Source organism: Onychomys torridus, chromosome 7 (genome assembly GCF_903995425.1).
Source record: "Onychomys torridus chromosome 7, mOncTor1.1, whole genome shotgun sequence".
NCBI classification, from domain to species: Eukaryota; Metazoa; Chordata; class Mammalia; order Rodentia; family Cricetidae; genus Onychomys; species Onychomys torridus.
The window spans coordinates 16,646,386-16,672,783 of record NC_050449.1 but is presented as its reverse complement, the minus strand read 5'-3'; the positions used below and the strand labels follow the sequence as shown (position 1 = coordinate 16,672,783).

Here is a 26,398-nt window from a genome sequence, read left to right as displayed (position 1 = left end):
AAAGACAATCAGGAGGGGAACAGGGACCTGGAACAAACCTTCTTGTCCTTCTCAGAGCCGTCAGTCAATAGCACACCTTTGGCCTGCATGTGACGGTAGAGCACACGCTGCAGGGCTGACATGTCACATTTGATGACATACTCCACCTGTGGAGCAAAGAGTACTCTGAGGCCAACCAATCTCAGACTGAGCCACCTCTGCCACCAAGTAGAGCCTTGTGACCAGCACTGTGATTAGGATATGAGGTTGAGGGAGGAGCCCCGATACTGGGGAGACTTGGAATGAAGAGAAGGCAGGAAATTCTGGGACAAAAATGGTAAGCTGTTCATGTTCTGGAGGGCTCATAGCTTGCCAGAACATAAAGAGTGAAGCGAGCCAGAGAGGCAAGTCAACTGTGGCTGCATGGAGCAAAGAGCTCACACCACTGGCAATGTTCAGTCGACTCAACCTGAGCAACGGCCTCTTGCTGAAGAAAGGAATCTGGGCAGGCACACAGCAAGCTCCACTGAGACAGGGCTCAGTTCTGACACACTGCCCTCCCTGGCTTTGCAGCCCAGTGCTGTCAGTCACCACTTCAAGCCTGCCCCCACCCTGAAAATAACCCTGTAAATGGCACCCTGTGGCTTCTGCCAACACCTACCTTCTCAGGTAGCTGGGCTTCAACTTCCTTCTTGAGCCTCCGCAGCAGGAAGGGCCGTAGCACCTTGTGTAGGCGACGGATAATGAGGATGGTCTCCTCTTCATTCAGGTCCACCTGAGTGCCAGACAGTAAGTCACAACCTTGTCTCCAGAAGAGGGGCGAGGCATGGAAACGGGCAGCTGTGTCATGAACAGCAGCTGGGACTTGCGGCGCTCTGTGCCTGGAGGAGCACCCTCTTCCTTGGGAAGGAGAAAATTCTGCTGCCTTCTGTATCATTTATATAATGCCTAAGGGGCAGGCACCATGGTCTCCTTTATGCTTCCCCCCAACTCCAAGAACGTATATACCTAACAGCTGGCTCCTGGGCCTCCCTAAGCTGTTACCAGTTTGGTGTTTACAACCACAACACTGGTTGAAAAAAGCCACCAGTGGAAAGGACTGCTGACACGAGGGGCCACACCTTCCCTTTTCAGCCTGAGATGAAGTACTGCATGAGAAACACTGTTTATCTAGGTCACCGCTCCTCAGCTAAGATGCTACATGGTTTAACACAGAAGATGTTGTTCATCTACTTGTGTGTGAAGAGATGGTCACAGCTGACTCTCCTTCTATTGTGTGGATCCTGGAACTCAAACTCAGGTCTTCAGGAATGGTGACCAGTGCCTTTAGTTGATGAGCCGTCTTGTTAGTCAGGGCTCAAGTTTAGTTGTTCGTTCAGGGCTCAAGTTTAGTTGTTCGTTCACTTTTTAAAATTTATTCATTTAATTTTTGGGTTTTTGATAAAGAGTTTCTCTGTGTAGTCCTGGCTGTCCTGGAACTTGCTCTGTAGACCAGGCTGGCTGCGAACTCTGAGATCTGGCTATCTCTGCTCCACCAAGCCCAGCTCCTAGGGCTCCATTTTAAATGAAAATCAGGAAGGAAAGGTAACTAAGATGGCCCGAGCTTTTCTGTTGCTCTCTGATCATCCTTTAGAGCCTCCACTCTGAGGAAAAGCAGCACAGCTGTAGCTTTGGGCCCTGGCTCTGAAAAGGAGCCTTGCAAAGAGGCTCTTCCATTACATTGAGTGGAAAAAACACCAATCTCACTTGCACAAGGCCTGCTGCCTCAGCTGTCTCCAGGAAGGACAGGGAACCTGCAATGGATGAGAGCAATGGATGCCTTTCTCCAACCTAAGAAGGCCTTAAGAGGAAGAAATGGCAGCTGTCAGCAGCCTATGGGTTTTGCCCAGGCTCATAGGCTAGTTGTTTAACCCCCTCACAATGCATATGGCTTTCTGTGGGCTAGCAGGGCAGATAAAGACGTGTCTTCCCCCAGAAGACCCATTCTCCATAATATGGAGAATATGGCCTTTAGACTCAGCCCCACCTGGACAAGATACTAGCTGTAGTGTTCTTAGTAAACAGTGTCAGAGTCGGACCCCACAGATGTCTTCTTTTTTTCTTTTTCTTTTTTTTTTTGGCCAGAGCTGAGGACCAAACCCAGGGCCTTGCGCTTGCTGGGCAAGCGCTCTACCACTGAGCTAAATCCCCAACCCCCCCACAGATGTCTTAACTAAACTTTGTGAGCTCTGGGACACCCCCTCCAGGCAAGGCCTGATCCTCATGGAGGTTCCACAGTCCCCACTGTGACACCTGACTGCCGCCTGACTGGAGTCCTGTTGACTGCACAGGTTGTGCTGCTGTGTGGCCAGGGAGCACACATAGTCAGTCTCAGGGTGGCTGAGCCTGGGACACTCCTGAGCAGCCACTTTCTACCCCAAGCAAGCTCACCTTCTCTCCTGTCATGGCAAAGGGTGCATTGAACCACTGCTCGAAGGTGCTGCAGCTCTTGAAGATGGTGGGCAGGAGGAAGTTAAGCAGTGCCCAGAGCTCAGGTAGCTTGTTCTGCAGTGGAGTGCCCGTCAGAAGCAGGCGCCGAGGGGCCACATAGTGTGTGTTGAGGACCTGTGTCAGCTTGCAGTGGTGGTTCTTCATGCGGTGGCCTTCATCCACAATCATGTACTTCCAGCGGATCTGCAAGGACAAGATGTGGTAGCAGGGTTGCCAAGTGATCAGCATGTCCGGCAGGAACCCCCAGGCGTACACTCTCCAAACATGAAGTGGGGACACATGAATAAAGAGCTGAGCCCAGGCTTTGTTGTCAGGGGCACAAAGCAAAAAGTACCCTGGTTTTCCAAACTGACAGGAAATAGTGCTCAGCACCTCATCCCACAACTGGAAGGCACCTGGGACGCTTGCCACAAGCAACCATGCCACTACAGCAGTGACACACAAACACATCTGAATGTGGCTTCCAGGTAGGGGCAGTGCCAGACCTTCCCTGACAGAGTCTGCCAGTGACTCCAAACCCCAAGGACAGGGCTAGACAGTGTGAGGCTGGGGTAGGAGCCCCAGGAAAATTCCTGGTTAAGTCTCCTATAACCACAACTTTCATCTCTCACAACAGGACTGACTGTCCAAGGTACCATCTGAAGAAGATACAGAAGCTTGGCATTTACATCAATGTGAACCACTGCCAGGAAGCAAGGGTATTTTCAGGGCCTCATGCATGGCTTGGGGTGGATTTGGTTTTGTACACTAGATATGGTGCCCTGTGGAAGGCCTATATGGTAAAGGCTGCACTGGTATAGTCACCTGTCAGTCTAGAAAACCACAGTGAGTGCACACATTGCTAGCACTGTGCAGGAAATCTGGCTATGGGCAGAGGGTCCCATCCCCATGTGAGCCCTTTAATACTTCCTGCTGGAACACCAGACATGAGGGCCCAGCCAAGCCCTCCAGCTTCCATCCCGGTCCACACTAGGAAAACAAGCTTGGACAGATAGAGACTGGGTAACTGCATGCCACTTACAGCTCTCAGTAACATCAGGCAAGGCTGTAGCCCCACTGGACAGGGGCCCCCCTCTAGACCAGCACCCTAATATATCTCCACCACAATGTTCACCCTCAACTGCTCCCCAAAGTGTCCACTAGGACCCAGAGTCAACGTTATAGGATAGCCCAACCCCAGGAAGAGGCCCACTAGGACTACATTCCCCGGGTGGCCTTGTCTCAATGGGGTAGGTCACTCAAGAAAGTCAGGAGACAAAATGAAAAGGCTCTCTGCATAGAAGTTGTGGGAGATGAGTGAGGGTTACTTGTCCAGTTTCTGTGGGGAATCCTTACCTGACCCAGGGTCTGCTTAAGCTCTTGAAGGAGCCAGGGCATGGCTGTGTACTACACAAGTGCACAGCAGCTGTGCTTTGCTATATGTGCAGATGAAGTCCTGAGGGACTCCTTGCAAAGAGCTGACACAGGTATGATGATATCAGGCATCAAGGTCATTTACAGCCTGAGCTCTAGGCCTTGCTGTGTTCTAGGCAAGGAGGATACGCTACCTTGGCCAGGATGTGTTTATCTTTGATGATATACTCATAGGTGGTCAACAAGACATTGAACTTCCCACTGCGAAGCTGAGGGACAAAAGCTCGTCTTGCTGCTGGAGAGCCCTGTAGAGACAGGATGCAAACAGTTCAAACTAGTAAAGAGTGTTCCTCAAAAAGGAAGATGGTCCTTGCCAAAGGTAGCCTGAGATTTTACTGGGCAAGACTGCTAGCCTGCTCTGATCCTGCCATGAGGAATACCCGCTGCAGGAGAGGAACGGACATGGGGCACCTGGGGAAACAGTGCTGCCCGCTCCATTCCTGGTGTCTCATCAACTCCCCTCTTCCTAGGTCCTCTCCTTGACCAGGCAATAACCACTATAATCACTTGGCTCCTCCCCATTGCCTAGTCTTTCCTCATTTCTAGTCCCCAGGCTCCTCCCTGACTACCTTCTAGACACATCAAGCTCTAACCCACAGCAACAATGTCCTTACAGCACAGGCACAGGACGAAGAGCCTGAGGCAGAAGTAAACAGTGCTATGCATCGGTGAACTGTGCCCTTTCTACCTCAGTTTCCGATGCCCACATCTGTGGGGTACAGGCCCCATCCTAATACATTGAGTACGATGCTTGGCACAGGCCTGGCTAGGTTTCCAGAACACTCCGCATCATGCCACATCAATGGTCTATGTTAGTTCTGTTTTCATATACTAATGGGTTTTAACCAGAGTTCTGATAAAGACAATTCTCCAGTGAACTTATCCATGTCTATTATGTATATTAAAATAGATACTGCTGAAACCACGTTTCCAATAATGGATCATTTGATTTTGACTTAAAAAAAGTAATTATGCCACACAATAAGTAGCCATCCACTCTGCACCACATGTGTATCAAATAAGCACCAGGCCCGGGAAGAGCCTTGTGTCTCGAACACACACTGGCTCCTCTCTGTGCTCTTCACCCTCCCTGCCCATGCCCATGTCGCCTATGACGTACCTTGTAGGAAACCTTCACCACTGAGGGGGCCCACTTGTCAAATTCATATGCCCAGTTTGACAGCGTCCTGAAGGGAAGGAAGGGACAGTCAAGTTCTAGACTAGGCAACAGTGAAGCTAGCAGGCCTTGTACTCAGAACTACCATAGTAACCTAATGTATCCCATAAGAACTCTGTGCACAGGGATGGGGAAGGGCGAGGTGGCAGAAGCCAGAGAGAAAAAGACACCCTGTTCCAGATGGGAAGAACAGACACACACAAAGATATAGTGCTGGTACAGTTGGCCCAGGGCAGAGCCAGCATAGGTCTTAGGTAGCCAGCCCTGTCTCCAGTGGGTGTTCATGGGCCCCTTGGTGAATGAGTATGTGAGACACTACAGATCTGCTGCAGCAACTGTGCCTGGTCTCCCAACGTCAGGAACGAGAGAAATGGCTGAGATAGATATGGTTCAAGATAGAGACTGCTCCCCATTTTAGGTTTTCCTCCTAGAAACTCCACTCCTAGGCTCTCTGGTAACTACCTAAGTGTCCCATCTAATGACAGTTCAAGTTCCTGGGGTCACACTGGCGAAGGGTTAAGCTTAGCTGGAATATGTTACTAAGGCCCTTACTCTGTCATGCTACTAGCAACCCAGGTAAGATGATAAGAGACAGTGTAGTCACTTTGCAGCCATAAGGCGAATACCTACAGACAGCTGTCACCAAGTAAGAGTGAAGGAAAAGAACACTTAAAGGCAGTGGTGGTACACTCCTTTAATCCCAGCACTCAAGAGGTAGAGGCAGGCCCTACACAGAAAAATCCTGTCTCAAAAAACAAAGAGGTTGTGAGCAGGAGGAGCTGTCCCCATTAATCATCTGACACGTGGTGGCAGGAGTGGAGGAGGTGGCCCTGGGGTCATGGAAATGGAAGAGCTCTCCCTGCCCCTCACCATCTACAGCACTCGAGAGTTGCCCCTGTACCTCCACTCTACGACACAGTGGAGCTGGCTCTGATGGTGTAGGTGAGGGAAAGCCCAACCTGAGGGCATGAAGGCAGGAGAACTGGCCCTGCCCCTTGCTCATTGCTCCAAGAGATGAATTAGCTGGGGCAGTACTGGAGAACTCACCCTGGTGGTGAGGACAGGGGAGAACTGGTGGGCTGACCAACCCTGCAGCTGTACAAACATAGAACCAGGGCTATGAGTTGGCCCACCCCAACATGTATGATCTGCTGGATTAGGTGAAGGGGCCTGACCCATAGACCCAAAGCTATAGGATCTTCACAACACAGAGCAACTAAGAAGAGTCCCAGTGAGGACCCAGCATCCATAGAGTAGTAGAAACCAGAGGCCTCACCCAGATCAATGACTCTTTGCAATGAACCCTTGCAAGTAAAGATAAATGGACAAAGGGGTACTGTGTGACTCACTGTGTCACAGAGCAGCTTCCGTGACCAGATTTTAATTTTTCTCTCTTAAATTTTGTTTTATTGGCCAGGGTTGGGGGTTGGGGGGGGGTGTCAGGGGCAGAGGGCAGATGCAAAGGGAGAAATGAATGGGATCAAGATGCATGATGTGAAAGATAGACACAGAATTAAAAAAAAAAAAGATAAATAAAACTTTAAAAGCAAGGAGAGGCTAGAGAGGCTAGCCTGGAATTTCATATGTAGTTTGTTGGCCATTTGTTTGTTTGTTTTTCGAGACAGGGATTCTTGTGTAGCCCTGGTTATCCTGGAATTCACTCAGGACTCACAGAGATCGCCTACAGAGTGCTGGGATTAAAGGTGTGCACCACTACCAAGAAACAAAAACCTAACCAACCAACCAAAGTAAAGATCCACTTCCGGAGCCTGGATGCCTGGCAGTACAGGGCGCTATTGGGCCTACCCTATGCCCAGATATGAGGGCGCCCTTAGGGTCTACTAGCCAGACCCTTGTGGCTGAGCTACTATCATACTACTGCAAAGCATGATGGAAGCCCAAGAAAGGCAGGAAGAGAGGGAGGGCTTGAGGGCCCCGGAGACCTGCAGTAGGAGTGAGAAAAGCCAGCATGTCATAAGGAGCTGGGAATCAGGACAGATGCAAGAATACAAGACGGTCGAGAACTTGACACGGGAAGAGCAGTGCAATGGCCAGGATGGGACAGCTGGGTATGGGACACTAAGACACACCTCAGGTAGTACGTCTAGTCAGGAGAGGTGAGATCAAATGCATGAACGTATTCCTGGACAGGTATCATGTGGAAGGACTGTAGGTAAGTCCAGGGTCACATCCACTGAGGAGGCAGTAAGGCCTCCTCCTGAGCCATGGCTGTGGACTGCTGTGGTGGTTTGAATGAGGATGGCCCATAGGCTCCTATGTTTGAATATTTGGGCTCAGTGGCTGAAACTCTTTGGGAAGGACAAGGAGGTGTGGCCTGCTGTAAGAGGTGTGTCTCTGGGGGCTAGAGAGATAGCTCAGCAGTTAAGAGCACTGGCTGTTCTTCTAGAGGACCCAGGTTCAATTCCCAGCACCCACATGGCAGCTCTCAACTGCCTGTAACTCCAGTTCTAGGAGGCCTGAAACCCTCACACCAATGCACTTAAAATAAAAGTTAAGGGTTGGAGAAATGGCTCAGTGGTTAAATGTATTGGCCTTGGTCAGGCAGTGGTGGCACACGCCTTTAATCCTGCTCAGGAGGCAGAGGCAGGTGGATCTCTGTGAGTTGGAGGCCAGCCTGCTCTTACAGAGCAAGATCGAGGTCAGGCACCAAAACTACACAGAGAAACCTTGTCTTGAAAAAAATCAAAAAGAAAAGAAGAAAAGAGGAGGGGAGGGGAGGGGAGGGAAGGGGAAGAGAAAAGGATGGAATGGAAAGGGAGGGGAAGGGAATAGAGAAGAGAAGAGAAGAGAAGAGAAGAGAAGAGAAGAGAAGAGAAGAGAAGAGAAGAGAAGAGGGAAGAGAGCACTGGCTGCTCTTCCAGAGGACCTGGGTTCAATTCCCAGCACCCACATATTTCCAGTATCTCTCTCTGCCTCACACTTGTGCATTAGTATTTGAGTTCTCAGATTACTCTGCCACCATTAACTCTCTAAAATCCTAAGCCAAATTAAATGCTTTCCTCCCAAACCCGGACCTGTCCTTAGTGCATGAGCTGGCTGTTTGGAATCTTGGACTTACACAGGGACATTTTGCTCAGCCTGGAAGGAGGGTACTGGACCTGCCTGTACTGAATCCACCAGGTTTAAATGAATCCCCAGGGGAGTCTTTGCCCTGGAGGAGATGGGAACGGAGGGGAGGGCCGAGGGGAAAGTGGGGGGGGGGGGGGGGGGGACGGGGGACATGGGAACCCATGGCTGATATGTAAAATTAAATTAAATTATAAAATAATAAAAATAATAAACAAACAAACAAATAAATAAATGCTTTCCTCCTCACAAGATGCCTTGGTCGTGTGGTTTTGTCACTACAAGCTGTGAGCTTCTGACAGAGCAGCTGCCCTGCAGTGGGAAGCACTTGCTTATCCCAACTGGCAGAGGCTCCTGCTGAGGAGAGCAGGAGACAAGCAGCAAAACAGGAGGAGGTCTGATCTGCTGGCCTACAGCTGTTCTGGTGGAAGCTCCTCCTCAGCCGCAGCACTCATGGGCCCCTGGGTGAAATCAACTCGTCAGTAGTTCCAGGCAATTTTAAGGCAGTTTCATTTAGATGTTGGGAAATGAACTCTGGTCTCTGGAAGAGCAACAGGCACTACTAACCCTGAGTCATCTCTCTATCCCCTTTGGCTTTTCTTGAAACAGTGTCTCATCCTATTTCCCAGATAAGTTTGGAACATCAAGCACCCCAGGCTGGCCTCAAACTTGCAACAATCCTCCTGCCTCAGCCCCATGAGTGAGTAAACAGTATGGTTTCTAACACTGAGGCTCCTTAGGAAATGAGTTGATACAGAACTGAGACAGGAGAAATCAGCTGGGAAAGAAAGCATGAAATGCTCTAACCTCAGAAGGGCCTGCTACTAAAATAAGGATCCCAACTAAGAGAGGCCAAATCCAAACCATTGGAAAAGCCAAAGAAATGAACCAGTGTTAATGCATAGGCCAAAGCAACAAACACTCACATTCTCACTGGTAAGAAATGGAGTGGCAAAAGGGACAATTCCAAATGCTGTTTGTGGCATCCATATCCACATCCCTGAGCACCCAATACAAGTTAGTAGAGCTGGGCTTGGTAGGCATGCCTTTAATCCCAGCACTAGGGAGGCAGAGGCCAGCCTGATCTATAGTGTGAGTTCTAGGGCGGCCAGGGCTACACAGAGAAACCCTACACAGAAAAACAAACAATAGAGTAGTAGAGAAAACCACAAGCACCCAGCAATGATGCTGCCCGAGAGGCATGGTCAGGGTTGCCATGGGCATCATGTGGGCAGCACAGACAAGAGGGAAAATGAGGGTACTTCACTTCCAGTCATGGGCACAATCTAGCTATGCAACACACCCACACTGAGGACAAAGCAGGACCCAATGAAGTACACATCCACACAGGCCTAGGGCATGGTGTGGCAGCAAACACTTAGCATTCTGAAAACCTAGCTCCACACCCAGCATCTCAAACAAAAGTAGTGCCGAAGCACTCAGGAGGTTGCATCAGAATCTTGAGCTCAAGGCCAGCCTGTGATATATAGCGAGAATCTGTCTTACAACATAAATGACAATAACAATGTATCAAAGTCCAAGTTATGGGAATATGGATGAACCATGACAGGCCAGAAGCATGGAGCCCTAACAAGCAAGTCTGGACAGAGTAATGGACGTAAGAGCAAAACTAGTGGGAGTAACTGAGGTCAGAGTGCACTGTGGCACCATGCCAGTGGGCCTCAATTGTGACTGAACCTTAGGAACAAAGACGTATTCCAAGGGAAACCGAGAACTAAGTGTGAGGGTCTCAGTGAGTCTCTGTGGTCACCCACCACCAGAACAAAGGAAGGGACGAGACATCATGGAAAGAATAAAGCAAATGGAGAGTGGTAACCCTTCTTAGGAGAAGGTCAATGAGCAGCCGAAGGAAACATGCAGATACACAGTCCTGTTTAGCAGCCCTGAAATAATCACTGCAGGCAGGCCTCGTACTGTGGTGGTGGTGGTGATGTCTGCAGCAGCAGAGGAAATGGGGCACCAGCTAGAGCCTGGTGGCTACCACTAGACATTTAACTAACAAAGGGAAACCTTCAGCATAACAGTGCATGTGCCTCGAGGGTACTGTGCAATTGGGCCAAGGTTACCATGCCCAACCCGTGGAAGAACAAAGTAGCATTTCAGGCTTCTGCTGACACATGGAGTGGGTAGAACCCAACCCCCAGAGACTTCAGACAAACCCTAACCAAGGGACAAACTTCCTGCCCAGGCCTCAAATGTGATGTGACAAGTTTGTAAAGAACTAAGATTTGAGACTAGTGGCTCTGAATGAACATATGGTAGTGCTGCTCAGGGGCTACACTCTAGGATGAGGCCCGGTCACATACAGAGACCCCAGAATCAGACTATCCTCATAGGCTAGGGACTGACTGAGGCCCAGAAGTATAAACTAGCCTGGGCCAATGAGAGCTAGCCCAAGGGAGGGCTGAAGCAGATCAACTGTTTTTTTAAGCCAACAGATTTCCAAACCTGCTGAAACCAAGAACTGGTGAGTGCAATACTCTGCAGATGCCAGATACAAGCAAGCCTGGCACCTGTGCGGTGTATGCCAAACTAAGATGTTATACAGGAGATGTCGGGCACAACAGGTGGGAGAGTACAAAAGCTTTTGCTTAACAGAGCCAAAAGTAGCCTTTCCAATTCCCTAGGAGTAAGGGGCCACTAAAGAAACCTATAAGAGCTGACCTATGGGATATATGTATGGGTGGGCTCCACACAACTGCCCTCAAAGCTAGAGGCAGACAGCAATGGGCTGATGTGTGTCTGTCTCTCCAACAGATGTACTGCAGTCCTCATACTCAGGAATTTAGACATGACTGATGCAGTGTCTCATCCTATTCTGTACCTAAGAGACAACCATACAAAGACAGACAGAAGATGGCCACACTGTGGAGACATGTGGAAGGAGGTCACAGAGAGGCTCTAGACCAACCCTGTGCCACACTCTGGACAATCCACTTCTGCCCTGCAGAACAAAGAAACCCCTTCTGAACCCAGGCTGTGAACAGTCAGGCTCATACATACGAGAGAGGCACAATGATGAGGAAGGGCCCGTTGATACGCTTGTGCTCCATGAGGTATGTGATGAGCGCGATGGTCTGGATGGTCTTTCCCAGCCCCATCTCGTCAGCCAGGATGCCGTTCAGGTTGTTGTTATACAGGGACACCAGCCACTCCAAGCCCTTGATCTGTAAGGTCAGAAATGTGAGGCCCTGTTCACACAACAAATATGCCACCTGTACATACCCTACAAGGTACTATGCCCTAGACTACCCAATTTTTCTGCTGTGCTCACCTTGGCCATACTTGAGTTGTGAAAGCATAAGGGAACTGTGGGTTTTTGGCTTTTTTTGTTTTGTTTTTTGCTTGCTTGCTTGCTTGCTTCATTCATTCATTCATTCACTTATTCATTCATTTAGAGACAGAGTATCACTTGTAACAGCCCTGGCTGTCCTGTAACCCACTCTGTAGACCAGGCTGGCCTCAAACTCACAGACCTGTCTTTGCCTCCTGACTGCTGGAATTAAAAGCTTGCATCACCACTGCCTGGATATATATTCCCTTAGTTCATACACTTCATTATTCTGTGGTAGTTTTCTCTCCACACAGCTTCTATTCTGCTCTCATGTCTAGCTCCTTTCTTGTCTGATTTCTCTCTATATTTAACTACTGTCCTCTCCAGGTTCTATCTTAATTCCTTCATCTTGTTCTGTCCCTTCTAGGTTCTCATCCATCTAGTTCTTTCCTCTATCAGCTCCTTTCTCATCTCCTCTCTCCTCTGGCTCTTCCTCATCTTTTATTATTATTATTATTATTATTATTATTATTATTATTATTAAATGTTTATTTATTAAAATTATTTTCCCATTCTACATACCAACCCCAGTTCCCCTCACTCCCCTTCTCCCACCTCCTCACCTCCCTCCACTCTGCCCCCATCCACTCTTCAGAGTGGGTAAGGTAGTCAACAAAGTCTGGCATACAAAGTTGAAGGAGAGCCTAGCCCTCCCCATTGTATCAAGGCTGAGCAAGGTATCCCACCACAGGGAATGGGCTCCAAAAACCAGTTCATGCATCTGGGATAAGTCCTGGCCCTGCTGCCAGGGACCCCACAAACAGATCAAGTCACATAGCTGTCACCCACATTCAGCGGGCCTAGTTCAGTCCCATGCAGGTTCCCAGGCTGTCAGTCCAGAGTCAGTGAGCTCCAACTAGCTCCGGTCAGCTGTCTCTGTGGGTTTCCCCATCATGTTCTTGACCCCCTCTTCTTCTTCTTCTTCTTCTTTTTTTATGTCGAACATCATTTATTGAAGGAGGGAGGAGGTCTTAAATACAGACTTACAGCACAATGGGGGAACCCCAGTTGGCAGAAGTTCGCTTCTGGTGTTTTTGTTTTTGTTTTTTTTTTGAGACAGAGTATCACTTGTAACAGCCCCGGCTGTCCTGTAACCCACTCTGTAGACCAGGCTGGCCTCAAACTCACAGAGATCCACCTGCCTTTGCTTCCTGACTGCTGGGATTAAAAGCTTGCACCACCACTGCCCGGATATTTATTTTTAATGAAAGCCATCTCACAGCATTTACTGCTACCTGACAATAATGTAATTAATGGCTATCAAAAGAATATGACTGATGTTTCATACTGTGCTCCCAGCAGAAGATACCTGTAAACCACTGCTAGCCGAAATACACTGTAGCAGAGTCCCAGGCTCTCCTATCAGCATGATCCAATGTAGCTGCTTTCTTGCCTTTGACGTAAATTCAAACTCTTCTGCATCATGTACTGTGTTCATCCAAACCCCTAAGCTGACCCTCTCTCTACATATGCATTGCTCCTATGGCACGCCTGAACCCCAGATCTCTTCTACAAGTATCTGAAGATGAGGCTGGTGGCTGCACCGTTACATTCTGGCCCTTGGCCAAGGTATGCTACACTGGAAGTCCGGAGACCACACGAATGAGATGCCACCTCAGAAACCAACCTATTTATTAATAAGTGTATTTTAATAATTTTAGACTTATTATTTTATGTATGTATTTTACCTGCATGTATGTATGTGTGTCACATGTGTGTGCCTTATGCCTGGAGAGGACAGAAGATGGTGTTAGATCCCCTGGGACTGGACTTAGAGACCTGAGCCACCGTGTGGGAGCTGGGAATCAACCGAGGTCCTCTGCAAGAGCAACAATTGCTCTTGACCAATTGAGCCATCTCTCTACCTCTAAAGGCTTTAAAGACAGGCTTCAGTGCATAGATTAGGAGACCAAGAGAAGCTCACAAGTAAGACTGCTGAAGTGTAGGCAAGAGCTTTTAAGTGTGAGCATGGGTCACTTAAAACTTCTGTTTTTATTGTGTGTGATGTACAGGCCATGTATGCATGCATATACGTATGTGGAGGCCAGATGGTATTTATCGGTGTTCCTTGATCAATCCCAATTTCCTCAATATTTACTGAGACAGGATCTCTCACTGACCCATAATTTTATGATTTGGCAAGTCTAGTTAGTCAGCTTGCCCTGGAGATGATGTCTCCACCTCCCAAGTCAAGTGGTGGGGTTACAGGCAGCCACACCACCTGCCTGGCTTTCATGTCAGTTTAGAGGTCAGAATTCTGATCTGCATCTCCCCTCCCTTTGGTTTTATGAGACAGGATTTCTCTGTGTAGCTCTGGCTGTGCTAGAACTAGCTCCATGGACCAGGCTGGCCTGGAACTCAGCCTCCCCAATGCTGGGATTAAAGGCCTGTGCCACCACTGCCCGGCTCTGTTCCTCACTTTTATGTGGCTAGTGCTTTATCCACTGAGTCATCTCCCCAACCTCCTACCTAGAACCTTCTCATTCTCGGGAGTGTGGTGGTACTTTGAGGTAAGTGCTGATAGCCCTTAACAGCCAGCAGCACTGCCTGGCACAGAAGCATGGACCACAGGAAAGAAAGCCTGCCACTCAATGGGATACTTCAATGCCAGAACCATTAGGGCTTTAGGGGAATGTGAGATGAAAACATCAAATGGCCAATGACTACCTAAATGTTATCATAATGTTAATAACTAAAGGAAGGCTGAAGAGGTAGTCAAGGGTACAATGCTTGCTACCTCACACAAGACCCTGGGCTCCAGCCCCAGCACCATACACAAAAATTTATTACATGGATGTATTATAAGTGTGTGCACTTGTGTGTCAGTCAAAAGAACAACTTGCAGAAATTATGCCTTCCACCATGTGGGCGTAAGGGATTGAAAAGAGGTCGTCAGGCTTGGCATAGAAGCTTTCCAACTGAATATAACACAAGGCACAAGGAAAGAAAGTTTGGACATTTTTTTTTTTTACACATTAGGTAGGACCTGGGCAACCTGTAATGCTTTTAATTACACTAGCCTGTGGAAAGTTCCAGTGAATGCTGATTTGCCTCTGGAAGCTACACAGTCCAAGAGTTCTCCTAAGGAGAGTGGGCAAGAACAGAGACCACAGTCAAATAAAAGCAGGAAGACATAATCTTTGGATAGAGTGAGGCTAGCTCCCTTCTGGAACCTCAGAGATGAGACTTTACTACCCAGACATGGAAAGAGAATTTCCCAGCCAGGCTGGGAACAGTTGACAGCTATGGTCTTGTCACCTTCATAAAACACCCTCCCACAGGAAGGGCCATTCCTCTGCTCCTAGAACAAAGTCCTGACCAGAGGTCCAGGTGACTATAGGTCTGAGGCATGATACAGAGCATCCATGCAAGGCCCATGTCTGCACTGAGAGGCTCTCTAAGTCCTTTGTGCATACAATACTCCTCTGCCTAGGGCAAGTACCTGGTGGCTTACTGAAGCGTTATTACCTTCTGGCAGTTAACCAATCTGACCATTGCTGCTTTAGATGAAGAAACTGGGTACAGTGCTATACACCTTTCCTTAGGCAGAGACAGATGGATCTCTGTTTAGTTTGAGGCCAACTTGGTTTACATAATGAGTTCCAAGCCAACCTGGAATACACATTGAGACTCTGTTTCAGAGGAAACAAAACCAGATGGGAAAATTGTGGTTCTTCAGGAAAAGTGAGTGTTGCCTAAGTACAGCCAACAGCCACCCGGCCTCCCTGTTGCCTTCCGCCTTACCTGGTACTGTTTGAGGACGCCGTTGACCATGAGGGCCGACTGCTTGTCTACTCTCTCTGTGACAGCATGGGCCACAGCATAGTAGGACTGCAGACCACGAGCAAGGGCCTGGGACACACCATACTCATCATCCACATCCTGCTTGGCGTTCCTGGAGGGGCACAAGCTGTGTAAGAATACAGGCTCCTGTCTGTGACAATGTGCTGCCACTAGCTTGAATTAACTGCCTCTGCCTGTAATTTACGGACTAAACAGCAGGGAACACGGAGGTGGGAACCACAGCATAGCTAGCAGCTGATCCTAACCCAAGGATCAGCTGACTGCCCCAAGACAACATAGGTCCCAATCCCAAGGCCACTGACACAGGCTGGTGAAGGCCCTGCCAGTCACCATGACAGGAGGTACTGGTGCTAAGGAGCAGTTAGCTGCTCACAAAACCAGCACTTTTACATGAGTGCTTTTGAGATCCAATCTGACCGCACTTTGTTGCTGCTGTTTACATTTACCTTCATCTTTCTGAGACAGGAACAGAGCATGTAGCCCTGGCTGGCCTTGAATTTGTCATCCTCCTGCCTATGCCTCCCAATTCAGTACCTAGTTCAAGAATTTATTTTTTCATTTTATTTTCTGAGGTTTTAAGAAATACATTTATTTGTGTGCATGTAGGGGTGTACACAAGCCATCACATACATGTGGAAGTCAGAGACAGCTTACTTCTTCCAGTGAGTGGGCTCTGGGGACCAAATTCAGTCTATCAGGCTTAGCATCAAGCACCATTATCAATACCACCTCACTGGCCCTTCACTTTTCTTCTTTTTTCAAAGACAAGGTCTCACTATTGTAGCCATGGCTGGCCTGAAACGAGCTACATAGACCATGTTGGCCTTGAACTTGTCACAATCCTGCCTCCTGAGTGTTGGCATTACAGGTATCCACTTCATTCTTGGCTCAATAAATTATTTTCCTTTTTTAAAAGATTTGATTTTTTTAATTATGTGTTTGAGTCGGAGGGGTGTTGCTTATGAGTGAGTACAGGAACCCTAAGAGGCCACAAGCTGGTACTTGATCCCCTGGAGCTTGAGTTACAGACAGTTGTGAACCCCTTGACACTGGGACCAGGAATCACTCAGGTCTCCTGCAAGAGCAGTATGCACTTTTAACTGCTGAACCATCTCTCTAGCCTCTCTTTTTCTAACAATTATAAATTCAATAGTATATGGGTGGTACATGCATGTGCCATGAAGCATATGAATTCTAGGGAATCGAACTCAGTTTGTTAGGACCGGCAGTGCTTTAACCAGAGGAGCCAATTCAATGGCCCCTTACTTTTCATTGAAAGAGTGATTTTAAAATGTATGATATAATTACACTCACTTATAACTCCAGCATTCAGGAAATAAATGATTTCAGGATTGAAACCAGCCTGGGCTACACAGTGAGATCTCACCTCAAAATAAAAAAAAAGGGGGGGGGGTTATAGTCAGGCATGTGGCACAAGCCTTTGATCATGGCACTGAAGAGGCAAAAGCAAATGGATCTCTGTGAGTTTGATGTTGGACTGGTTTACACAGTAAGTTACAGCACTGCCTGAGCTACACAGTGAGATCCTGCCTCCTAACAAAACAAAACTTTAAAAATCTCAAGGCTATCTCCACTACAAAAAAATTAAAACAATGAAATGTGAAATGTCAAGCGATTTAAAATTCACTACCACTGAATCATTACTCCCATTACCCACAACATAGAAGATGTAATTCTATTTCCATACATTCGCTGTGTGCTATGCACCTTCAGTCTAATCTTTTTAGCAATTAGTGCCAGCCAGGTACCATGGCGCCAGCCCTACAATTCTGGCTGGCAATCCAGAGGAAGAGGCAGGTGCATCTGTACGTTCCAGGCTAAACTAGTCTACATACTGAGTTCAAGGCTAACCAGAGTTACACAGTGAAACTCTGGCTAAAAACCCTGGGAAACAGTCACGTTAAGCTCTTATTTTCTGATTTTGAGTGATATGTATACGGAGGACCAAGTCTTCCTCAACCATTCTCCACTCGATGCGGCGGGATCTCTACTCTGAATCCAGAGCTACCAATATGGGTAGTACAGCTCTTCAGTGTGCTGGGGATCCTGGCTCTCTGGCTTCCATGAAGTAGAATTACAGGCAGACCACTATGTCCACCCAGCATTAATGAAGGTGCCAGGAATCCACAATCTGGTTCTGCCTGCTGTCTGTAGATCAGCTTTCCCTACGAAGCATTGATGCACCTAGCACCATGGGAGGGAAGGTTCTTCTCATCTATTTCTCCTGTAGATTTTAGGGCACAGATTGAACACTGCTTTCCTTTCTTTCAACACTGCTTTTTTCTAAAAAAAAAAAAAAATTACATATTTTATATGTGTGAATATTTGCCAGAATGTGTGTATATACACCATGTGTGGGCCTGGTACCCATGGAAGTCAGAGGGTCCCCTGGAACTGGAATTACAGATAGTTATATAAGTCACCATGTAGGTGTTGGGAACCGAATCAGGGCCCCTGCAAAGGCAGTGAGTGCTTTTAACCACTGAACTGAACTAGCTCTCTAGCCCAAGGTTGAGCATTCCTTTCTTCTTCTTTTTCTTTCTTTTTTCTTGTTGTTGTTTGTTTGTTTTTGTTTTTTGAAATGGGATTTCTCTGTGTAGCCCTGGCTGTCCTGGAACTGCAGACCAGGCTAGTCTTGGGAGTGCTAGCATTAAAGGCATGTGCCACCACCACCTGGTTGATCATTTCTTATCCGAACTTCTCACGTGTTTAAGATTTTGAAGTTTTGCCAGGCGGTGGTGGTGCACGCCTTTAATCCCACACTTGGGAGGTGGAGGCAGGAGGATCTCTCTGAGTTCAAGGCCAGCCTGGTCTACAGAGTTTGGAGTTTTTCACTTGCTGGAATGTCTATATAGATGCTAATAATTTCACAGTTCCCAATCAGAAAATAAAACAGTCCTGTGAAAATAGAAACATTTGGAATTTGGAGCGTTTCAGATTTGAGTGATTCAGTCTTTATCTTGTTTCTCTATAATGGTTCCCATCAACTTCTCACCACAAGGTCAAATCAGTGCATTAATTTTTAACTGTACTTCCAAGAGCAAAATGTAAAAGAGAGAACCTGCATGCCCAGCACCAGGGGTGAGCACAGAGCAGAGAGCAAATTGTGTGGCTGTCACCCTGCAGCTCTCTACATCTGCAGACACAGGGCCACACCCCAGACAGATGCTTAGTGCCTGGTTGTGTGTGCAAACAAACCAAAAAGGAAAGGGAATGCAGCAGATCTCTCTGGATGATGACACAGGGCTGGACCAGGCTTCCTGGAGGAGCCAGCAAGAGGCTGCTGGAACAAGAGTAGATGGGCAGGTCTGTGTTGTCACCCAACTGTACTTTGAAAGCTTATGATGACCAAAGAATCATTTTCTATAACAAATGACTACATACAAATGAAATCTGCAGGAAAGGAACGTGCCCCTACAGAGGTTGCTGCCAGCACTGGGGGATGACACCAAGGGAGAGGATGACCAAGTCTGAGGCCAATCTGGGCTATGCAGTAAGAATCCTGACACAAAATGAAACCAATGAAAAGGGAAAGACTGGGACTCTGGGACAAATGGGGACCCCTTACTCAATAATGTGCCGTGCATCCACCTCAGAGACGTCATCGCTGTCTGGGTCTGGAATCTTCTTCTTCTCCTCCACAGGCAGTGTGGGGGGCTGTGCAGGCTGGGGCTGCTCCTCCTCCTCCTCCTACCAAAAGAGGTGCCATGTCACCTAGTGTCCCTAGCTTGGTCCCTAGCATCCTGCAGGGCTCCCAGGGAAAGAGATGCTCTCATAGTCTTGCTCCCCACAGTGCTGTGGTGTCTGTGTCTTGCTGCCCTTCCCTCTGAATAGCTGGGTACATGTCTTGAGTTTTCCTAACGGCTGGCAGGTTCTTTGCAAGGGTATTTTGGGGCACTTCAACACCTGTTGCTCTGCAAACCAGCCTGCACATCCCTCCTCGAATCACACCATACCTTTACTCTCTACCAACTCAGGCAGCTTTCCAATTTCATAGCTGACCTCACTAAATATGCCTGTGTTTTACCTCCAGTTTTGTGGACAGGTGCTCACTCAGGCATCTTTCCAATACTTGTGAGCCGACTGAATGTTACTTCCTTAAAGGGCCTCCCTGCATGCTGAGCAGGTAACACTGGAACTCTGCAGATCATGCTCAACAAATACACAGTAATGCAATACCCAGTACCAAGCCATTTTTGTTCTCATACATGAACCATGCAGGTCCATAGCAGATTCTTCTCAACTATCACAGAATTGCTACAGAGATTTTTAAATACTGTATGTAACTGCCACATGCCTCTAACCCCAGCTACTCACCTAAAGAACAGACTCTAAGTTTGAGTCATCTGGGCAATGTAATTGAATCTTGTTTTAAATTAACATAAAACAACCAGGGCCATAGCTCAATGCTAAAGTACTTGCCTAGCATGTGGCAAGGTTCAACCCCAATGGTACAAAATGTATGTATGCTTTTCTTCATAACTATCTGTTAAACAGTTCTTTTTTAAAATTTATTTATTTATTATGTATACAGTGTTCTGTCTGCACATATCCCTGCAGGCCAAAAGAGGGCACCAGATCTCATTACAGGTGGTTGTGAGCCACCATGTGGTTGCTGGGAATTGAACTCAGGACCTTTGGAAGAACAGCCTGTGCTCTTAACCTCTGAACCATCTCTCCAGCCCCTGTTAAACAGTTCTAATCAAACTCTGCTAAAGTTTTCCCTGTGCCATGCAACACAACTCCAGATCACTGGGGACAGACAAGGTAGACACTCATACTAACCGATTTGGAAAAGCAGCAGCCATCCAATAAGGCACAGCATGGCTAGAATTACACAGGGGTGGGACAGACAGCTAATGGATAAGGGGGTCAGCATACTCCCTTCCCGGAGACACGAACTGAATGGACAAGATTGTAAAAATGACTACTCAAGCTCCAAGAGTTAGGCAGGGCACAGTACATTCCAAGAAACATTCATCTCGGAAATGCTGCTAACTTCTGGGGAAAACAGAGCAGAGGGTTGCAGCTTACTCTTCAATACAGCCCACCCACTCCCAATAATATGATGAAGCCTGCTGTGCTAGGGAACCATGGAGGTGGACAAGGCTCACAGATTCTATAACCAGTCTAGTAGAAATAAAGATAATCTATTTTTAAAAAATGCACACGTGCACACACACACAAAACAAAACAAAAAACAACAAGTCACATACTTTGCAAATCTCTCAATGTATTGGACTACTGAAAGAACAGACTCCAAAGAAATGGGAATTTCCCCAGGAATCTCATTCTAGGGGAAGGAAACATCACCAGTCCCGGGAGTACCTGGTGTCCCAGAAAGAGATTTCACACAGTTCAAACAACTTGTCAAACCACCTTACAGGATGAGACTGAAGCCCAGACAATAACGGTTTGGCACCATACCATGATAGGACTGGCTGGACATGCACAATCTTGATCCTCTCTTTAAACTCTGATCTCACTTTAGGACCCTGATGACAGGTTTGAGGGCTATGCTGGTTCTCTTGTCTCTCTTCCCAATGTGGCCACATTGACTAAATCTCTTTCTGCTTTCCGCTTTTTTTTTTTTGAACTGAGGATCGAACCCAGGGCCTTAAGCACTCTACCACTGAGGAAATCCCCAGCCCTGCTTTCCACTTTTAATGGGAGTATTGAGGACAGGTGGCCTCACCTAACTTGGGGGCCCTGGCTGTGACTCCAAGTTTGAGAACATTTCTACTCACTGGCAGCAAGGGTGTCCCTGCCTGCCCCAGGCCAAAATGGTTGCAATCTCAGCCAGGGAGCTGGTATATGCTGCTACTACTAGTGAAGATGTGCATATGACTGGTGGAAGTCACATGTGCAGAGGTCAAGAGATCAAAAGGGCCTTGGGTAGACAAGAAAACACACCTGCTCTGAAATGCACATCCCTGTTCACATAGCCATATCAGGACAGAGACAGCTCACTGGCTCAGTTTGCACATAATTTCATCCAGATTACTACAGGCTCTGTCACTCATAAGTGGCAGTGAAATAGGGCCTTTACTTAGGGAGCCAGGAATTGAATTAGAAAATAGAGTGAGCCAAGGCAAAAGTGGCAGCAGCCACCATGAAGAAAACAAGAGTTCCTAGAATGAACTAACTCAGAGATGCTATCCCACAGATATCGTCACTGCTGGCTAGCTTGTGTCAACCTGACACCAAGCAGAGTCACGTGGGGAAGAGAATCTCAATCGAGGTTGTATCAGATTGGCTTATCACTATGTCTGTGGGATGTTTTTCTTTATTACTGACTGATGTGGGAGAGTTCAGCCATTGTGGGTCATGCCACCCTGGGAACAGGTGGCATGGAGCTAGACTAAGGGTAAGTAGTTCTTGTGGGCTTGGAAGCCAGCCAGTAGTAACCAGGGCTCCTCTGCGGTCCTGCTTCAATCTTCTTGAGCTCCCACCCGGAATTCCGTCAGTGATGGGTTGTGGCCTGGGAGCTGTAAGAGCAAATGAACCCTGCTCTCTCTAACTTGCTCTAGGTCGTGGTGTTTATTACAGCAATAGAGATATCTAAGACAGCTACCATGGTCCTGGAGGGGGTGTGTGGGTCATAATTCTTGAAAGGAGCGAACTGGGAGATCTCTGAGTTTGAGGCCAGTCTGGTCTACATCCCCACAGTGCCAAGCCAGTCATAGTGAGACCTTGCCTTAACAACAACCAAAAAGAAAAAAAAAGAAAAAAAACAAAAAAAAACAACAAAAACACCCCCCCCAAAAAAGAGCTAAGTAAATAAACAAGAAAAAAAAACAAAGGCAGTCAGTCAGGTGTCCCCTGCCTCTCTTCACAGGCTATGGAAGGTGTTCCAAGCAGGAGTAACTAGTGTATGTAAAGCTGTTGGAGGAGTTAGGTTTCTACTCAATCAATGAACACAGATCAAAAGATTATCCACTTTCCACTCTGACAAAACCAAAATAATCCAAGCTAGGGACACAACAAGAAGGATAAATATCAAGACAGCTTTGTATGGAGGCCACTAAAAAGCCAAAGACAAGCCAGGCGATGGTGCTCGCCTTTAATCCCAGTACTCGGGAGGCAGATGCTGACGGATCTCTGTGAGTTTGAGGCTAGCCTGGTCTACAAAGTGAGTTCCAGGAAAGGCACAAAACTACAGAGAGAAACCCTGTCTTGAAAAACAAAAACAAAAACAAAATTTGTTTATGGGGTTGGGGGTTTAGCTCAGTGGTAGAGCGCTTGCCTAGCAAGCATAAGGCCCTGGGATTGGTCCTCAGCTCTGGGGGGAAAAAAAGGACAAAGACAAAGAGATAATCTGATAATCAATAAGGCAAAACAGACAAACAGCTGGGGTGGGGGTGGGGCTAATAATTATTATCAGGCAATAAAAAAAGAGAATTGAGGCCGGGCGGTGATGGCAAACGCCTTTAATCCCAGGCTGAGCCAGGCAGATCTCTGTGAGTTCGAGGACAGCCTGGTCTCCAAAGTGAGTTCCAGGAAAGGTGCAAAGATACACAGAGAAACCCTGTCTCGAAAAACAAAAAAAAAAAAAAGAAAGAAAGAAAAAAAAAGAGGGAGAATTGAGACAACAGGTGGCTGAATTCTCATCTGACACAAGAGGCCAAAAAAGAGGCTGCAGACAGGTCTGAGAAGTTAAGAACATATCCTGCTCTTGCTAAAGAACCAAGTTGAGTTCTCAGTGCTCATGTCAGACAGCTCACAACTGCCGGTAGCTTTGCTGGGGGTGGATGTGTGGTCATCTTGCACATGCACTCACGACTGCATATAGAGACATGCATAGAAACAAAAAGGCCGACTAAGAATGGAATCCCATGTTCAAACCGCTGAAGGAGGAGGAAGCTGTCACCCAGTATCTATACATTAAACTAAACTGTCCTTCCAAAATACAAAACAGCCCGGAAAAACCGACTGAACAGCACCTGTTGCTGGCAGACAGGCCTGGGTGTGGTTCAGCAGTAGAGCACTTGCTGTATGTATAATAAGGCCCTAGGGCGCAATCCCAGCAGGACTGCAAAAAGAACCAAACAACCACTAACACAAAACTTCAACATGCGAAACTAAAAGAACATGCTAGCAGATAATTTAAATCCATAGAGAGGAAAATAGTACCTGAAGAGATGGCTCAAAGGTTAAGAAGAGTGCCTGCTGCGCCAGGCCGTGGTGGCGCACGCCTGTAATCCCAGCACTGGGGAGGCAGAGGCAGGCGGATCTCTGTGAGTTCGAGGCCAGCCTGGGCTACAGAGCGAGATCCAGGAAAGGCGCAAAGCTACACAGAGAAACCCTGTCTGGAAAAACCAAGAGTGCCTGCTGCACACTCATAAGGCCTTGTCATGCAAACACTTGCAACTCCAAGTCCAAGGAATCTGATAGGCTCTTGTGGCCTCTGCATGGACACACAGGCATATACTCACAGACATAAAATAAATCCTTGGAGAACAACCCAGAAATAGCATTAGAAATGGTAAGTATACAGATGAATGTAAGACTGTAAATATACTTTTACCTATTTCTTCCATCTTTCAAAGGATTGAGAGTGTATAAAGCATTAATTCCAAGTAGACTGTGCTAGTGCCTGGCGGAGGTGGCACAGCATATCTTTAATCCCAGCACTTGGGAGGCAGAGGCAGGCGGATCTCTGTGAGTTCGAGGCCAGCCTGGTCTCCAAAGCGAGTTCCAGGAAAGGCACAAAGTTACACAGAGAAACCCTGTTTCGAAAAAAAGAACACTGTGCTAAATCTTAGCACTCAGGAAGTGAGACAGGTTCATAGTCAGTAGGAGTGTCACATCCCCTGGAGCTGAACCATCAGGAACCTATCTCAAAAATCCAACCTAAAAAAAAATAGTGTAATGAAGTAAGATGCCTACTGGAATTGTAGGATTACAAAGAAATTACTAAATAAATGCATAGCTCAAATGAAAATTTATAGAAATGGTAACTCAGCAAACTGAAAAAAAACATTTTAACAGAAAAAAGATAGTACACAGGAAAGGAAGAATAAAAAAGGATTTTAAAAAACACAAGGAAGGAAGGAAGGCAAGAAGGAAGGAAGGCAGGCAGGAAGGAAGGCAGGCAGGCAGGCGGGCAGGCGGGCGGGCAAAGCCGTGCTGGTGATGCACACCTGAAGCCCAGCACTCCGGAGGATGTCATGAAGTCAAAGCTGCCTCAGGTGCTCACCTAAACACAGATTCATGAGCAAAGAAGGGCGGGTGAGGAGGAGAGGGGCACCTGTGCTTGGTATGTAAAATGAAGAAAAAATTTCTTAATAATAATATTAAAAAGAAAATGTCAAAAATGAACAAAGAAGGGAAAATTAGAAGGAAATCAAAAGCACTGTAGTTCTGTAAATGTTACACAAACCTACAATCCAAGTTTTATGCCTGGAGTCCATGTATACGAGACCTAACTCCTGTGAGCTGTCTTCTGATCTCCACATGCATGACATACACACCTACCCTCACCCACACATGATAATAAATTTTAAAAGAAGTTCAGATTGTATGACAACAAAAATAAAATACTGGGATTCTGGGTCTGGATCCCTCACCCATGAGTATATCTGTCCCTTTGTATACTTTTGTTTTAAATAAAACTTCCTGAGGGCCAAAACTATATAAATATAAAATAATTGCTGAAGCTAGGGTTCAGTGGTAGAGAGTACTTCCCTAGAATATGTGGGTCCTTTTTCAACCCCAGTATCAAAAACAAAAACACACAGGAGGAGGCAGAGGCAGGTGGATCTCTGAGTTCAAGACCAGCCTAATCTATATAGCAAGTTCCAGGACAGCTAGAGCTACATAATATAGAGACCTTGTCTCAAAAGCATTAAAAAAAAAAAAAAAAGAATGAAAGAAAGAAAGAAAAACAAACCACCTGAATTCATTAAAATGTATGAGACATACAACAATGCTTATCTAGCATGTATAAAGCCTTAGGTTTTTGGAGTGGGGGAGTTGAAAGGTAACATTATGAAGCCAGGTGTCATGGCATGCAACTATAATTACCAATACTTAGGAGTCTGAAGCAGGGGGATTTAGAGTGTAAAGCCATCCTGGCCAAATAGTTGAAGGCCAGTCTGAGTTACACATAGTAAAAGCCAAACTCAAAACCAAAGCTTATCAAATGTGCCCAAGAGTGTATAGTGTTAAACATAGGTTTTAAACACTATTTTTATCCCAAAACAGCCTCACATCAATAATTTAAGCATAGATCAATCAACAAAGTGAGACAAATCACTAGAGAACCCAAATCAGGAATTCAAGAATCCTCACCTCTGAGCCTACAGGATGATGAAGGCAGTTAAAACCCATTAAACACAGAGTTGGGGGCAGGGGACGGGGGCAAAGCTCTTGTGTACAAATGTGAGGACCAAATTCAACCCCAGAATCCACGCCGAGCCCGGTGCAGTAGTGCGCGGCTGTTAATCCCGGGGCTCCTAAGGTGCATTGGGAGGCAGAGGCAGAGGCAGAGGCAGAGGAATCCCTGGAAGCTTGTGGGCTGCTCACCAGGGGTACCCAGCACTCAACAAGAGTCCCCAGTCTCAAGGTAGAGGTAAAGATGACACCTCAGGTTGTCCCAACTTCCACACAGGCACTGTTGCATGTGTGTGCCTATACAGACAGACACAAGTGAAACAAACACACACACACACACACACACACACACACACACACACACACACACACAATATTTATATACACATACACAGAAAAAGAGAGTGAAAAACCAAGTATACTAGAAGATATTTGCAAATTATACACTGGGTCAGAACCATGTGTCTAGAATAAATAAGAACTGATTGTTCATTAGGATGGCAGGCCAATTAAAACCAGGCAAGACTTCAACAGACTTCCATTGAGGAAGATGGATGGATGGAGCACATGTGCATATGAAGATGCTTAACATCACTACTTACTAGAGTAATGCAAATCAAAACCAAATGAGATACCACCACACACCGACTAAGATGGCCATAAGCAAAGAACAAACAATACCAAGTGTTGGTGAGGACATGAAGAAACCAGAACCCGTGAAATGGGACAGCCACTGT

The 26,398-nt window shown here is 47.0% G+C and overlaps 1 protein-coding gene across 10 annotated transcripts in view; it reads right to left on the bottom strand.

Moving 5' to 3' along the window:
- Positions 1 to 26,398, bottom strand: part of Smarca4 (SWI/SNF related, matrix associated, actin dependent regulator of chromatin, subfamily a, member 4) — a 97,521-nt gene that overhangs the window by 31,485 nt on the left and 39,638 nt on the right. For 9 of the 10 annotated variants that reach the window (XM_036191703.1, XM_036191704.1, XM_036191705.1 and 6 more), the window contains exons 14-21: positions 18,895 to 19,016; positions 15,246 to 15,396; positions 11,171 to 11,334; positions 5,003 to 5,069; positions 4,017 to 4,127; positions 2,410 to 2,652; positions 641 to 754; positions 39 to 146 (exon numbers count right to left, since the gene is read on the bottom strand). In XM_036191703.1, the coding sequence (XP_036047596.1) occupies positions 39 to 146; positions 641 to 754; positions 2,410 to 2,652; positions 4,017 to 4,127; positions 5,003 to 5,069; positions 11,171 to 11,334; positions 15,246 to 15,396; positions 18,895 to 19,016 (1,080 nt within the window). The remainder of the gene's footprint in view (positions 1 to 38; positions 147 to 640; positions 755 to 2,409; positions 2,653 to 4,016; positions 4,128 to 5,002; positions 5,070 to 11,170; positions 11,335 to 15,245; positions 15,397 to 18,894; positions 19,017 to 26,398) is intronic. The other variant, XM_036191700.1, reaches the window with a different exon arrangement.